The sequence below is a fragment of the Pituophis catenifer genome, unplaced genomic scaffold (genome assembly GCF_029215685.1).
Source record: "Pituophis catenifer annectens isolate HBS135680 unplaced genomic scaffold, rPitCat1.0.hap2 SCAF_1, whole genome shotgun sequence".
Taxonomy (NCBI): Eukaryota; Metazoa; Chordata; class Lepidosauria; order Squamata; family Colubridae; genus Pituophis; species Pituophis catenifer.
In genome coordinates, this window is record NW_027256881.1 from 267,279,862 (window position 1) to 267,296,050 (window position 16,189).

The 16,189-nt window shown below is 36.7% G+C and overlaps 2 protein-coding genes across 7 annotated transcripts in view; both read left to right on the forward strand.

Annotated features, from left to right (window-relative positions):
• CAPRIN1 (cell cycle associated protein 1) overlaps positions 1-11,234 on the forward strand; it is an 82,766-nt gene extending 71,532 nt beyond the window's left edge. For 4 of the 6 annotated variants that reach the window (XM_070935539.1, XM_070935531.1, XM_070935513.1 and 1 more), the window contains 8 exons: positions 1,416-1,526; positions 2,033-2,182; positions 2,394-2,547; positions 3,072-3,266; positions 4,515-4,615; positions 5,179-5,242; positions 5,784-7,111; positions 10,586-11,234. In XM_070935539.1, the coding sequence (XP_070791640.1) occupies positions 1,416-1,526; positions 2,033-2,182; positions 2,394-2,547; positions 3,072-3,266; positions 4,515-4,615; positions 5,179-5,242; positions 5,784-5,848 (840 nt within the window). In that variant the 3' untranslated portion in view covers positions 5,849-7,111; positions 10,586-11,234. The remainder of the gene's footprint in view (positions 1-1,415; positions 1,527-2,032; positions 2,183-2,393; positions 2,548-3,071; positions 3,267-4,514; positions 4,616-5,178; positions 5,243-5,783; positions 7,112-10,585) is intronic. The other 2 variants (XM_070935548.1, XM_070935555.1) reach the window with 2 other exon arrangements.
• Positions 11,235-14,999: 3,765 nt separating this feature from the next.
• The window catches only part of NAT10 (N-acetyltransferase 10), a 37,461-nt gene continuing 36,271 nt past the window's right edge, over positions 15,000-16,189 (forward strand). Inside the window, exon 1 of the mRNA XM_070931195.1 lies at positions 15,000-15,074. The gene's annotated coding sequence lies outside the window, so the exon portion shown is untranslated. The remainder of the gene's footprint in view (positions 15,075-16,189) is intronic.

The window sequence follows — 16,189 nt, forward strand, 5'->3', positions numbered from 1 at the left end:
GTTACCAGGGGGACCTTTTATCAGGTTCGCCTGATTCGCCAGTTGCGGCCCTTTCTTGATCGGGATTCCCTGTGCACAGTCACTCACGCCCTCGTCACCTCTCGCCTTGACTACTGTAATGCTCTCTACATGGGGCTCCCCTTGAAGAGCACCGGAGGCTCCAGCTGGTCCAGAATGCAGTAGCGCGGGTAGTGATGGGAGCAACATGGCGCTCCCATGTAACACCACTCCTGCGCGAGCTGCACTGGCTCCCGGTGGTCTTCCGGGTGCGCTTCAAGGTGTTGGTTATCACCTTTAAAGCGCTCCATGGCATAGGGCCTAGCTATCTCCGAGACCGCCTGCTGCTACCGATGACCTCCCATCGACCCGTGCGCTCCCACAGAGAGGGCCTCCTCAGGGTGCCATCAGCCAAACAATGTAGGCTGGTGGCCCCCAGGGGGAGGGCTTTCTCTGTGGGGGCTCCCACCCTCTGGAATCAGTTGCCCCCGGAGATAAGAAGAATCCAGGACCTCAATGCCTTCCGTCGTTCCCTGAAAACCTATCTTTTTCAGCAAGCCGGGTTGGCTTAAGAAGAAATTTTTAAAATTTTTAAATCCTTTAATTAGTCTGCGATTTTTAATTTTTTGGGCCAAATTTTATATATATTTTTAAATGTTTTAATATTTGTATTCTATGTTTCTTATCTTGGCTGTACACCGCCCTGAGTCCTCAGGGAGAAGGGCGGTATATAAATTCGAAATTAAATTAAATAAAAAGAAATGGTATGAAAGCCTGCTAATATTAGAATTTGCAGAAATTTTAAACAATTTTAAAAACTTTTTGACCTAGCTAGAAACTCAGGGAAAATGTCAGAATGCAGGTAGTCCTCGACTTATGACCACAATTAAGCCCACCATTTCTGTTGTTAAGTGAGACATTTGTTAAGTGAGTTTTGCCCCATTTTACGATCTTCCATGCCACAGTTGTTAAGTGAATTGGCAATTGATAAGTTAGTAATCTGGTTGTTAGGTGAATCTGGCTTCCCCGTTGACTTTGCTTGTCAGAAGGTTGTAAAAGGTGATCACATAACCATGGGACACAGGAAAAGTCATAAACATGAACCTGTTGCCAAGCATCTGAATTTTGATCACATAGTCATAGGGATGCTGCAATGGTTGTAACTATGAAAAACGGTCATAAGTCACTTTTTTCAGTGCCCTTGAAACTTTGAAGGTCACTAAATAAACAGTTGAAAGTTGAGGACTACCTGTAGCACTTTGTGAACTAGAAGAAATAAAAGTCTTCTAGAGTTTCTAAATATGAATAAATATTCAGAAGAATGTTGCTTACATAGAGAGAGCTGTAAGACTTATGAAAGGAAGGACTTACCGAGAGGCCCTGGCCGGAGTTTCTGTTAAATTTTAAAACTTTGACAGGTCCCCTTGGTTTCTTCCACAAGTGAGGGATATACAGCACCCCAGCCCACGTATCAGCCTTCTCATTCAACAGAACAGCGACCTCAGAAAGAATCAATTGACCAGATTCAGGCAAGTTATGAGACTTCATTATGCTTGGGAGGGGAAAGAGTTTTGCATATATAGATGAGTGCCCCTCTTAAAAAGTGTTAGAAACCATTTATTTTAGATATCAGGGTGGGGGGAGGTTGATAATTTTTAAACTCGAATATTTTTTTAAGCTTATCTTTTCTGATCCTGAACATTTTAGAAGCAATTTTTTAAATTTAAATTTGGGCTAGACTTCATCTAATCAAAAGGTGATTAAATATAATTGGTATTTGATTGACAGGGCAATGCCTCTGTAGGTTCACTGTCCCTGCACAGGAAACTACTTTCTGTAATCTTTTCACGTTCAAGGTTAATTCAGAGTAGAATGCTAGGATCTTTCTACCCTTAATAAAGAGAGGATACTATGTAAGAGGGATTTTACACTTTCCCCTTTTCGTAGGCACACTTTGTCAGCAACAACCTATTTCATAATTAAAAATGGTATTGATGTCTTGCTTGCTAATGTTAGGTTGAATTTTATTTGTCAGGCTTCAATAACTTTAAGTACAGATCAGACACCAACATCATCGCCACTTCCAGTTGCATCCCAGCCTCAGGTATTTCAGGCTGCCTCTAGCAAACCCTTGCATAGCAGCGGAATCAATGTTAATGCAGCTCCATTCCAGTCCATGCAGACGGTAAGCATTAAATATATTTAAAATGTAGATAACAAAATTTTGGATGTCAGCATCATGATATTGGTCAATTTTTCTCTAAATACTATTAGTAGTTTATTTCATTTTATTGGTGTCCCACTTTTATTGTTTTATAAATGAGTCAAGATGATGAACACTAAACTGGTCTATCTTTTTGAAAAATTCAACTGATTTTTACTTACTTTCCATCTAGGTATTTAACATGAATGCACCTGTTCCTCCTGTCAATGAGCCAGAAACTCTAAAGCAACAAAATCAATACCAGACCGGTTACAGCCAGACATTCTCCAATCAGCCCCATTCAGTAGAACAATCAGAACTTCAGCAAGAACAGCAGCTTCAGACAGGTAAAACTGTGAAAAACTGAATGCTTTACACTCAAAAATGTTTTAAAAAGATATAGTCTAAATAATTCTTTACTGATGGTGTTTATGTAATACATTGTGCATATTATGAAAAAAAGCAGTTCTGCAATATTTGTATGGTTTTCCAAAGGGGAAAATCCTGTGGGATAAATATCAATGTTGATGATTTTATATACCAAACTGAACAAAACCCATATCCTAGCTGGTAAAAGGGACCCCCTCTCCCCCTAAAAAGAACTTTAGGAAACTAAATGGATGAAGTTACAGAGTGCACTCTTTAAATCATGTGAAATGTAGGGACTATTCTACATGTGTAGGGAATTCAGACTGCCATGTTGGATTTAATTCTGCAAACAATCTTTCTTTAGATAGGTAAACATTTACTGTCCTACTTGGTGGCTCTTAAGCAGAGTACATTGGTGAGTTAGCTTGATATTATTTGAGTCTTTAGGAAACTGGAGTATACATTCAAACTTCTTGTACTGTCTTGGTTTTTTTCATTTTAGTGGTTGGCACTTACCATGGTTCCCCGGACCAGTCCCATCAAGTGGCAGGTAACCACCAGCAGCCTCCACAACAGAATACTGGGTTCCCACGTAACGGTCAGCCTTATTATAACAGCCGGGGAGTGTCTCGTGGTGGATCACGCGGCACTCGAGGCTTAATGAATGGATACAGGGGACCAGCCAATGGGTTTAGAGGTAAAAACTTAAAAACCTTTTAAGATTAATTCTGAATGTTTTTCAGAAATGCAGAATATCAACAAGCTTAAGCATTAGAGTAGCATGCTTTAATTTTTTAATAACAAAAAGTGCAGCATTACATAAACTTTGTATTAGTTGCTCTGGTGTAGTATTAGTGAATAAAAAACAAAGCAGATCATACAAGGGCAAAGTATGAGAAGGAACTAATTACAAATATTTTGATAAAAGTTTAGTATGATATATATGAAACTGAAAGTGACTTTCCATCTGTAACCTGCTAAATGGCTGCATCTTTTTCAGGGCTTATTACTTCCTTGGCTTACAAAAGCAAGTCTTTCACTTATACAAACTATGACTCTTGGTGGTATTCTTTATTTTGGTGCCTGACTTTATTAATGCATTTAAATAATTTATAATAAATCTTGCATATAATGGGAAATCTTGAAGACACTGAATGGTGCACAGGAGCCCTCATGCAGTTTAAACACTTATCCGGTAATTTTATGTTAAAAGGTTTAAGTATGGTATAGATGGAAGAAAAATTTATTTTCAATCTAATACTGAATTGTGAAGTTCTAGTGCAGTGATGACTAACCTTTTTGCCATCGCGTGCCAGGAGCAAGGGGGGGGTGTTGCGCGCATGTGCCCACACCCATAATTCTATGCGTCCTGCCCCTGCGCATGTGCGTGCAAATCCCCCCCCCCCAAACTCCTGGCACTTGATGGCATGGTAGGCCTGTTTTTTGCTCTCCCCAGCATCCGGAACCTTTCTAGGAGTCTGGGGAGGGCAAAAATGGCCTTCCCCACCCTGTCGGAGGCCATCCGGAGGCCGGAAACAGCTCGTTTGCCAACTTCCGGTGGGTTCCTCCTCCTAGGAGCCGTGGTGGCACTGGTTAGAATGCAGTACTGCAGGCTACTTCTGCTGATCACCGGCTGCCAGCAGTTTGGCAGTTCAGGTCTCACTGGCTCAAGGTTTACTCAGCCTTCCATCCTTCCGAGGTCGGTAAAATGAGAACCCAGATTGTTGGGGGCAATATGACTCTGTAAACCCCATAGAGAGGGCTGTAAAGCACTGTGAAGCGGTATATAAGTCTTAAGTGCTATTGCTATTCCTTGTGATGCTTTCTCAGAATGCTTAGTAAGATTCTTTGTGCCCAGAATGCTATTTCTGGATATATCATAAATATATTCATGCATATCCCATAAGATAATCCTATCTAGTAATTGTTTTACCCTGATTTTTAGGAGGATATGATGGCTACCGTCCTTCATTTTCCAACACTCCAAATAGTGGTTACACCCAGGCACAGTTTAATGCTCCACGAGACTATCCCAACTACCAGCGAGTAAGTGTACTCAACTATGACCTTTTGAATGTAGACTATATAGGAGATAAAATATGTTTTATATCTGCTTGTGAAGATATATTGGATCTAACATTAATTAAATAAAAAATAATTTCAGATTTTAACTTTTAAAGTTGAATGTACTCTAGGATTCATTTCATCCCTGAGCTACAAATATTCTCTTTTGTTGTTACTCTGCTTTATTAGATTATAGATGTACATTATTTTCTGTAAAAGGACTTTCATAGCCAACTATTTATTCACAAAACAAAATAATCCAAAATAAGTGAATTCTTGGTTGACTTTCTAAATTCATTGAAATATCAGTTTGCAAATATGTATTTTAATCCCCCTCATATCCAATTGCTTGACAAATATCTTATGAGTATACTGAATGTTAATGGCAATTAGCAAAGAGAAAAGAATCTTGAAATGAAGTTCAAAGCCTTTCTAAGTCTGACATTTTGTGTTGTTTCATTTTTGGCCATTGCTTAAACATTTTTTTCTAAAACACTGGACTTTTATATTTTACTTTTTCACTACTGACTGTCTTTTTATTTCAGGATGGATATCAACAGAATTTCAAACGTGGCTCTGGACAAAGTGGCCCTCGGGGAGCCCCTCGAGGTAATATTAAATAGTGGAATTATGATTTAAATATTTATAGATTCTGGAGTTGTGTATCTTCAGATACTTCCATTCAAGTTTCTTTAATAGTTTATAATTATGATTGTTAATTTATTTTTTCAACTGTATATTCCTCTTTCATGCTATTATTTGTTTAGAATTGTTTCATTGTTGCCGTTAGTGTGGAAATGGACTACACAGAATCATAAACAAGCCGATTAGAATTGTATACCATATCATTGACTGTAGTGTTTTATCATTCCATTCAAATATTATCTGAAAAGAAGTTTAGGATAGAATTGTGTCTATGAGGTAAGGAACTTGTAGGGCATGTTTAAGGTTTTGGTATGAAATCGTGCATTATTTTTGTACATTCAGGGCATTCTTCTGTACATCTGAAGTCTGTTTCTTTGTTGAGAAGGCAGATAGTGGGTAATATTTTCAAGAATTAAATAAATTTAAGAGTTTATGTAGAAATAAATGTTCATCCTGAAAATCAAAAGTCTCAGTCCCAAAATAAATTATTATTTTTATTTTCTAGGTCGTGGAGGGCCCCCAAGACCCAACAGGGGAATGCCTCAAATGAATGCTCAGCAAGTGAATTAATCTAATACTCAAGATTACTTTTAAAACGCCAAAAACACTGGCCAGTGTACTATATACATGTTACCAGAAGAGTTATCTCTGTTTTCCTTTATAGGAAGTTCGTAGTAAAGGGATTATTTTCATTGCCCATAAAGACAAGACTACAGTTGTCAGCTTTATATTACCCGGATATGGAAAGAAATGCCGTTTGCGCTGCATGTTCTGTCCTAAGCGTCACCTTGAGCCTTGCACATGAGATCCAGACCCTTGCTTTGATTTAAAACAAAAATGGCAGTTTCAGAGTAAAGAAAATGTCTATAGTTAATTGAACAGGCAGAAATAATCCAATTGACTTTATTGATGTCATATAGTTCTGCAGCAAATTTGGATAAGAATCTGTAAACCCATAAACGTTTTACTCAGACAGTTGGTATATTTAAACTTTTACATTAAAAAGACAGAAGTGAAGTGTGGCTTAACAGAACAACAACTACATTTCAGCTTTTTCTGTTTCATTGAAGCGCCTGAATATTTACATGCATAATAAAGAGCCCTGACTAGATATTAAACTGGTGAACAGCTTAGGCAAACCCTTAGCTACAGCACTTTTTTTAAATTAGTCTGACTTGCTGTGGTAAAGGGATGCATTAATTGTTTTGTGTATCTGTTGATATAATTGTGTAAACCCAAAATTAAGCTTTGATTGGCACTTTAAAATTTTGTGTAAGAAATAGAAGGTATAATCTGGACAGCCACTTGTGTTTTCAAATGTGAAGTGTTGAAAGAGATCTCTCCTGAACACATTTCCTGGATAGCAATGCCGTTTGTAAGGATTGGTATTCCTTATCATTCCTTATGATTTGCACATTGTCTGTCATTAATACTTAAACTTGCTGTATTACCACCTTAATAACTGATGCTGGTACTGATGGAAATTAATGGGTATGCATACTACGTGTCACATGTCTTTTTTCCCCTGCAGCTTAAAGATTTTGAGAAATCTCAAATCCCTGCTGGTGCCCTTTAAATAGCTCTTTTTTTGAAAAGCACCAGTAAATGTTTTGATCCATTTCCCCCTTTTAAGGGAAATTACAGCCAGCAGTTACAGATCCAAGCGAGATAAATAAACATGTTTATATTAAAAAAAAACCTGTATTCCTTAACATATCTTCAATGACTGATGAAAACTCCACAAGCACATTCTTTGAACAGTTTTTTTTTTTCATTCTCAACACTTAAAGATGATTCCCAACTCAGAAGCTTCTAAGATATTTATCCAGTAAGGTATTTATCCAGTAAGGACATGCATTTATCTGACTTGTTACAATCATCAGGCTCAATGTTGTCAATTTATCTTATATGGGGGGTTGTAAAAGTTGTGAACAAGCAGTAAGAATTGCATGCATGGTACTTAATGCATCTTTTGAAACCTCCTACACAAGAATTCATGAATTAGTTCAAAGCGTAGTTAGAAGAGTGCTTCTATGGACAAAGCCAGTAGTGCTGTTAATTAATCACATTGGGATTATAGAGTTACTGCGGGTTTTTTTAGGTTAGCAAGTACTGTTCTTTTTGTTTAGTTGACAACTTTCCCTGATTCCATATATGGTAACAAAAAGTAGACTCTTCAGTTACGATAATTAAGTTAATTCTTTAAATATTCTATATTATTAATATTTGTAGGTACTGTTAATAAAAAAGATCTTAATGGAAAATAACTTCAAATACAGTATCAGAAGCCAAAGATAAATTGGAAACCAAACAAGTAGATTATGTGATGCATTTTTTTTTTTAATCAAGATTACCCAATGTGATTTAAACAAGCTGCTGTGTGTACAAATTTGTCAATAATTTACCTGTTTATATAAAATAAGCAGCTCTTGCTATCTTTAGATTGGGAAATGAGGCATACAACAAAATTAAACTTACTCTTGGAACACTGCTTTCAAGGCAAATTTAAAGCCACAAATGTCCTTCCTTAAACTAAAACAAAAAGTATTTAGAATCACAAGAATTTGGTGTCAGAATCAAGTAATTTGTAAACAAAATTGAGATGACTTTTTAAAGGACTAGTTTATCTATTGACTTTCATGACAAGCTAGCAATATTGAATATAGTGTTTGAATTTAAACAAACCAAACTATAATTTTTAGAAAACTAGAATTAATTCCCTAAATATTAGAAGGTACATTGTGTTCTCAGGTTAATTCAGCACGGTCAATAACTTATGAGCATGAGCCCTGCTCGGTTCTGTTTTCAGTCTAATTGTAATCTATTTTATGTTCCTCAGTTCTTAGGTGACAAACTGAAACATAGAAGTAGTCATTCCACTGTTACAGTTTGGAGAAAATCTAAATATTAAAGAAAACTGCCCTGTTTCTGTTGGAAAAGCTACAGGTCAAGCCATTTATGAGTAGTGAAAAAGATTTGCCAGGGATAAGCTTCATGAGGTTTATCTCCAGTTTTCATTGGTGACAATGAAGCCTTATTTTGTGTCAGTTATTTATCTTCATGCATCCAGGAATGCAGAGTCCCATCTTAGCTTGTAACAATCCAAATCTTTTTTTTTTTTTTTTTTGGCCTTCCATTCATGGAGAATGTCTAAATTAGTCCCTGCAGCTTTCTTGGTAAGGTTTTTCAGAAGTGGTTTGTCATTGCTTCCTTCTTAGGGCTGAGAAAAAGTAACTGGCCCAAGGGCACCCAGTTGACTATGTGCCCAAAGCAGGACAGAAACTCACCTCCCAGTTTTTAACTTGATGCCTTAACTACTACATCAAACTGACTCTCAAAATCTTTATTACAAGAAGGCAAATAGTACAGTTTCTGGTCTTATGCTGTACAGCAATGGGGTTATGGGGGTTATGTTTGTAAGTGTGTGACTAATGTGTATTGCTCATTCACCTACCTGCCATTGCTTGTCTCCTATAGGGAGAGGAGGTAGTGGTGAGCGGAAAAAAGTAGCACTGCCTCTCCACTGTGCTTCATATTGCTACTCTTCTCTTTTCTTTGGCTTTCTTACCAGTAGTGCCACCTTTACCATCTTCCTCATCTCCTACTATCTACCCATTTTTTCTCATTTTCATTGGGTGTCCTGATGCTGTCAATTATAATTTACATGTTATAAAACTGGTATAGAAAAAAAAGAACTGAATGTATGTTTTGAATGTAGCTAAGCTTTCTCCAACCTAGTCTCAAGTGGAAATGAAGGACATTGCAGGATGTTGCTTCAAATCCATTTGGGCTGGCCAGTTGGAAACATTGCCATTGGGCCAAGTTCTAATTTCCTCCTACACTAATGGTAACATTTATATAAATTAGAAGTTGCCCGTTTGTACAAAATTTCACAAGAGATCAGCAGAAGCTAAATTCATATGTAAACCTGAAATCTCATCTATTAATGCATGTAACCTAACATAACCAGATGGCAATCAGTGGAGGAAAACCTATTGAAACATAAATTTTTAATTGGGTAACAAAGTGTTTTTGTATTACTTTTTCACTACTTTATATAATCATTCAAATTTCTGTTTCAGTATTATCAGTTTATTATTCTTTTAGTCTTTTTCATAAGTAAGCCAAACAGAACATGTTGAAATTGTGGGCTTTTACTGTATATGAACAGTGTTAAATCAAGCATACCATTATAGACATTGAAGCTAATGTATTATTTTGAATGTTAGGTTGTTAGAAAAATGCATTCAAACATGTTATATCTTCAATATATACATCAAGTATGAATAGAACAAATTTGGCTTGATGAGAAATTACATCAAATATATGAGTTTTTTAAATTCAAACTCTAAGATGTTTGAGTTGATGCCCAATGGGTTGCATCTGAGTGCATTTTAAAAAATACTGCTGATATTGATTGTTCTACTGAAGTATTAATGGTGGCAAATAGCCTTCAGACACATTCATGACTGACAGCTGAATTTTTATAAAACTGCTCCCGATAATTCAATTGTTTGTTCGCATTTGTTTTTCTTACGTAATCTATAGTTATACTTAAATAACTGTAACTATTTTTCTTGTTCTAAACATTGCTTTTGCAGTTTTCACATATCTGGGTTAGAACTGTTAAACTCATGTATTAACTACATTTAAAATATGAAAGCCTGTTTACTTATGTGAGAATGTGTTCAAAACCAAATTCATAATACAGACCTATGCAAATATTGTGAGTTTTAAAACTTACAAATTTGAAATTGGTGATTGAGGTAGATATTTCTGTCCTAAACTGGAATTAGTGCCTATACAGTTGTACTCTTTTGATTGCAGATCTAACTGGAAAACAATTGCCTTTTAGTATTCCAGTGAAATATGACATTTTTTCTATCTTTTATGGCGAAATGTGATCCCCCCCCCAAATTTGAGTAACATTAAGATCATTATGTTTTATTTTTATATGGACATCACTAGCACTGGTAATTTTACATTAGGATGTTGTCAAAATACATTCTGCTTAGCATGTGTAATTTATCGTTCAAGGTAACAGAATGAATTGTGGCTGGCTTTAAATATGGTGTATATGTATAAAATCAAACATGCAGATTTCTACCTGCTTAACATAGTTAAATTGGGTTGCAATTGTGTGTACATTTTAACTGCAGAAATCTGGACTGTGAGTATGCTTTTAAATAACAAATATAAAATGGGTACCTTTTAAAAATGTGATGCTGAGATAGAATTGCACAACGTGAAGATTTTAAACTGCATTTGAAAAGGAATGATTTTAACTATCTTTATAATTGTCTTAAGGGATTTTTATCAAGCAATAGCTACTGTCTTGAATATTACAAAATGCAGTTAATGCGGTGAACTCAGAAGATAGAAGGACATTTAGCCTGATGACCCACAATGATTTTGCAGGTGAAAGAGGTTGATACAGGGTGTGGATTAACTGCTTCTCCTACAGTTTTGGATCAGCATCAGATTTTCTCCAGATTGCTTAAAAGTAGATACACATTTTTTATTCTTTCAGGGTATTTCTATCTGAAGAGAGAAGCCATGTTGTCTCCCTGAGAGAAGTTGTCAATTTACACCTTACATGAGGAAGACGCTTTGGATTCACTGTGTTCAAATAAGTTAACACTTATAGCAATGCCTTAATTAGTACCTTAGAGAAAAGTTTACTCTTCTCATATCGAGATAATCTGACTATTGAAAAATCAGGCCATTATTGCTAAATTTTGGCAAAATACTGGAAACAATATGATTTGCTTGCTCATTTATGGATTGATCTCTCTCTGCCTCCTCAAATCTGAGAATCTTATCCACGTATCACGTATTACACACTTGTAACATTGATAATTACTGTGTTAATGTGTTTTGATGTTAATTGTTGGCCTTGAAATGACATGACCGACATAATAAAACAGTTGCTGTAAAGGCAGCAGCATCAACTAAATGCCAGCTCCATCACTTAACTGTTTCAGTGCATAATGCAAACATGCAGCTTTCAGGTCATGTATTTATTTTTGGTTGTCTTAAAGATCTGATTATGATAAATTTTATCATCACATTTCTCATTAAGTGAATAAAATATTTCAAAGGCAACCAGCATGGATTTTATAATCCACATCAAAATGATATATGTGATACATGTGCTGACAATATGCTAAGAGAACTTCATATAAAACAAAATTCTGTTATTCACAGTCCAAAGTATATAGAGCAACTAACATATTTGATTGGTATTTTTTTCCAAGTACAGGTAGAATTTCTACCTACTTTGCTGAGATATCTGTCTCCATGAAAAGCCAAAGAAGGTATTGCAGACCTCCATGGTGGGATAAGGTATAAGAAGGCATTCAGGTGTATTGGGAGACAACCAATCAAATGTTGGTTTAGGGAAAAGATCTGGGTTCTGATCAAGTGCTCATCCAGTTAAAAAACATTCTACAATAACAAAAGTTTTAAGGTGTTGATTCTTTGTTACTCAATATAATGGCAAGTTAATGGCCTTGGAAATCTAGTTAAAAAGGATCCCAGATTAAGTACCGGAGCTGGTAGCCTATAAATGCTATCCTTGCACCCCTAAATTTTCACTAATACTACAAATATTTCAATATCCTTAGAACTTGAAGGACTATTGCCTATTAAGTTGTTATTAAAGTAGGCTTTGTAATAAAACTGTGAGATTTAGCCCATTACAAAACATTGCTTGCTTTTTCCTGTTACTTTGTCTACTACTTGATTGAAACAATTGGTGCTGTTTACCTTTGTTCATTTTCTGACAGGTGTGGCCACACTTTCAAATCTCTGGGTACAATCTTATTTTTGCTTTTGAAGAAAGCTGCTCTGACAATTCAGATATTGAAAACTGCTTCCTATCCTCAGTTGCTGTTCTGAAAGTTAAACTTTTATCTATTTTAGCCATTGGCTTCCATGCTTTCCATCTTGGTAGCCATACTCTGAATTTGCTCCAGATTTTCATTGCCCTTGTAACTGGTGCCCACATTGAGAACAGTATTTCAAATAGGATCTGATCAGGGCAGGTAGAATAGAACATTTGCTTCCTGTTATATGGATTCAATACTCCCATTAATGCAAATAGCATTTACTTTTTATCAGCTGCATTTGCTGCAGTTTCATATTTTAATCTGACAAGAACATTCACATTCATGTTGTGTATTACTGCTAAACAAGGCCTCCCCTCATCCTCTTCTTGAGGCTTCCACTTGTCCATCAGAGGCTTCCATTTATTCATTTCAGTTGTAGAATGTTACATTTCTCAATTTTAAAAAAATGATTAAATTAAAAAAATATCCCAGGAAGACAGTTAATACAAAGAAGAAAATTAAAAGAAAAAAAAATCCATATAACTGCAAACAACTTAGTCTTTAAGCTTATAATTAAATCTAGACTGTTACGTCATTTTAAGAAAAACAAAAAAGACTGCAAAAATATCCTGAACTTAGCCCTTATAATCAAGAACATGTGTTTTCTCCCAATGGACTGCGGAATGTTCCAGAAGTGGGTTGATACAGTGCAATCTGCCCATAGACTGAGTCATAATTTTGCTGGCCAAGCCCCACTTGTGTCCGTTGGGCCCAGTTCTCGACTCAGTCGTCTGACGTTTTACAGTTGCTCCTGTTTATCCACTTCTGGACAACCTTTTTTAAAAATATGAAATATTTCTAATGAATTTCATGTTTAAATATTAAGTGTATTGCATATTTTTAACATCTGGGCCCATTGATTCTCCAAAACTGCATATTCTAGTTCCTCACTCCACAATTCAGATATATAATTTTCATTGTTTTTTAATTGCTTAAAAAATTGGTTTTCATTCAAGTGTTGCATCTCTTAAGTATCTTTAAATTGCAGATATCTTGGAAGCTCCTAGACTCGAGCATCCTGACTACTGTTTAGTTAACATATTTCTACTGTATATACTGCCAAGTGAATATTGTAGTTAAGTTTATTAAACTTCTATACTGTCCACTGTACTTGCATGACTCTAAGTTATAAACAAAGGAAATGTAGAAATATTAAATTATTGATATTCCTCCAGCAATATAGGAGGACCCAGTTGTGGGGGCAATAAGCTAACTTTGTATAAATATACAAAAGGATGAAGGCTATTGCTTAGCGCATTGTAAGCCGCCCTGAGTCTCCGGAGAAGGGCGGTATATAAATCAATATATATATATATGTTCAATAATCCTGTTATCCAATCTCAATTCCAATCTCAATTGGACACTTAAGACACTTAAATTGGAATTTCATGTGGATCAGGGACCTTTGTTGGTTTCCTAGGTTGCAGTGCCTCTTGTGATTTCTTGTAATGCCAGTGGTTATGTCAATTAATTATCTTTGAGAAATTTTTATTTCAGTATTGCCCAGGGCTTCTCTTACATTTCATCTTACTACCTGTGGCCCATTGCTGAAGCCTGAATCAATTATTGTCCATTTTTCTCTTTAAAAAACTAGTCGCATGCTTTGTGTCATTTACAAACTCCCCTCATGTTTTCGAGGGGCACAGAAGCTTAGCAAAATAACAAGAGTTGGAAGGGACCTTGGAGGTCTTCTAGTCCAACCCCCTGCTCAGGCAGGGAGCCCTATGCCATTTCAGACAAATGGTTGTCCAATCTCTTAAAAACTTCCAGTGTTGGAGCATTCACAACTTCTGGAGGCAAGTTGTTTCACTGATTAGTTCTAACGAGAAATTTCTCCTTAGTTATAGCTTCTCTCCTTGGTTTCCACCCATTGCTTCTTGTCTTGCCGTCAGGTACTTTGGAGAACGTTGATTCCCTCTTCTTTGTGGCAATTCCTTATATCTTAATTAAAATAACATGTACGGGAAGTGACTGAAACATGCGTGCGATATATCGTACATTTAGAGGGAGTCCTTATCCTCAAATCATACTGCACAGAGCAAGATGAACTGCCGGGGTACAGCAAAAAGCTGTTTTATGCAAATGAAATCCGCGCATGAGAGGCTGCCACAGCCTGAAACGCGCGTCTCTGCAAAGAAGCCTCGCTTAGAATCCTGACTACTGTTTAGGATTCTACCTTGATTTAGGATGCACCTTGAAATAAGCGACGCGAGGTCGGAGCCGCTCGGCCTTTGAATGGTAGACAACCACGAAGAGCCTGCCAAAGAAAAGCAAGACTTTGTTACCGTTAGCTTGACCCAAAGGTGCTTTGTTCAGGAGGCAACTGAACTTTGTTCTTTTGAAGATGTTTCCCTTCTCATCCAAGAAAGCGAAACGTCTTCAAAGAAAAGACAGTCCAGTTGCCTCCTGAAAAAGCACCTTTGGGACAACCACGACCTGGATGACTGAGAATCTCTACAGACATCAATCGGGCTTATTACTGTACGTCCTGTTCAGATTTCCCTGAATCACAACTAACTTCACAACTCGAGGCCACCACCGCCCCAGCAGGCTGCAGTTGAGCAAAGCTCCTCCCTTTCCGGCGCCTAAGCATCTGGCGGAAGGCAGCGTCCGGGCGGAAAAGCTTTCCCCAGGCGTGGAGAGATCCTCGTTTTGTTTTCTGCAGCCCGGATCCAGAGGCAGACAAAGCTCTACTTTGATTCTGTCGCCCTCCTGCTCTCCCGCCGCCCGGCTTCGCCCGTAGCTAGCCTTGCTTCTTCCCTTGAGCGGACCATCCTGCAGGATCCTTCCAGTGTGTTGCGCAGCCCCACATGGTTTTGCACGTGGGAAGCTGCTCCGAGAGTTTCCATAGCCGACCGGATTCCACTCGCGCGTAGACTGGAGTGAGAAAGGCAGAATTGGGAACGGTGAGAAAACGGGTATTGGGTTTGCGGCTGGATCTGAGAGTATTCAGATTAGTTGAGAGACAGATTACTGTATTTTTCCCGCTTTGGTGTCCGGGGTATATATTTTGACTTCTTTAGCCAGCAGTTATAACATCTCTGTTCGAAAATAAGATCGATTATTTTCACTGCGACCGATTTCTACGTTGCTTTGCGTAGTAACATATGTAATAGTCACAGACGTATGACAGTCTGAGTTTAAGACATATAACTTGGAGGTTTAATGTTTGCTGTTTATTACAGTCGGATTTCTAATTGCAGTCATATAGATATCTTGATTTAATTTCAGAAAGTTAGTGTCAAGACTTGCAATATAATGAAATGAATTAATGTGCTATGATACAAACATTTAGGCTTAGTAAAGGTGCTAAAGGTGCTTAGTAAAGGTGATTGAATCTCATGAGCTTCAGTTATATATCCCATTAAAATCAATGGGATTTTGTTTTAAGGAAAGATAGATGCAACAGTGGCACAGCATCAGAAGTTGGCATGTTAAAAATTGGGTGGATATTTACCTGTAAATAAATACCATGTAACATAGTAAATATGTTTAATGCAGTATAATATCAGTAGACCAATTCTTAATTCCCTTTGGGGATAAGCAACATTACAGAAAATGTAGAAAAAAATCAGCAACATAAATTAACATTAGATAAGAGAAAAGGGGAAATGCAACTAAAATTAGTTTACATGTAACTTGATAAATACAGTGATTCTTGCTCCTTTACAAAAGGATAGGCCAGCCTGGCATCCTGTACTATAATTTTTAATAATTCTTTCTGGATTAATTGTACAAATTTTGCTTTTACTTTCTGCCAGAGTAATTTAGATTTGTCTGGTTATAAATGTTGTATGTTGTATAATAAAGGTACATCTCTATAATTTCTAGGGCATGGCTACTTAACATTTTTTGTACCATGGATTTCTTTGAGAATTTGGTGAAAAAACTAGTCCTTTTTCAGAGTAGATGTATTCAAATCCATAAAGTATATAATTGTAGATTATATTACAAAGGAAACAAATTATTTTCAAATACAGTTGTCAAAATATAAATGATATGTATGAATATGTGGGTACAA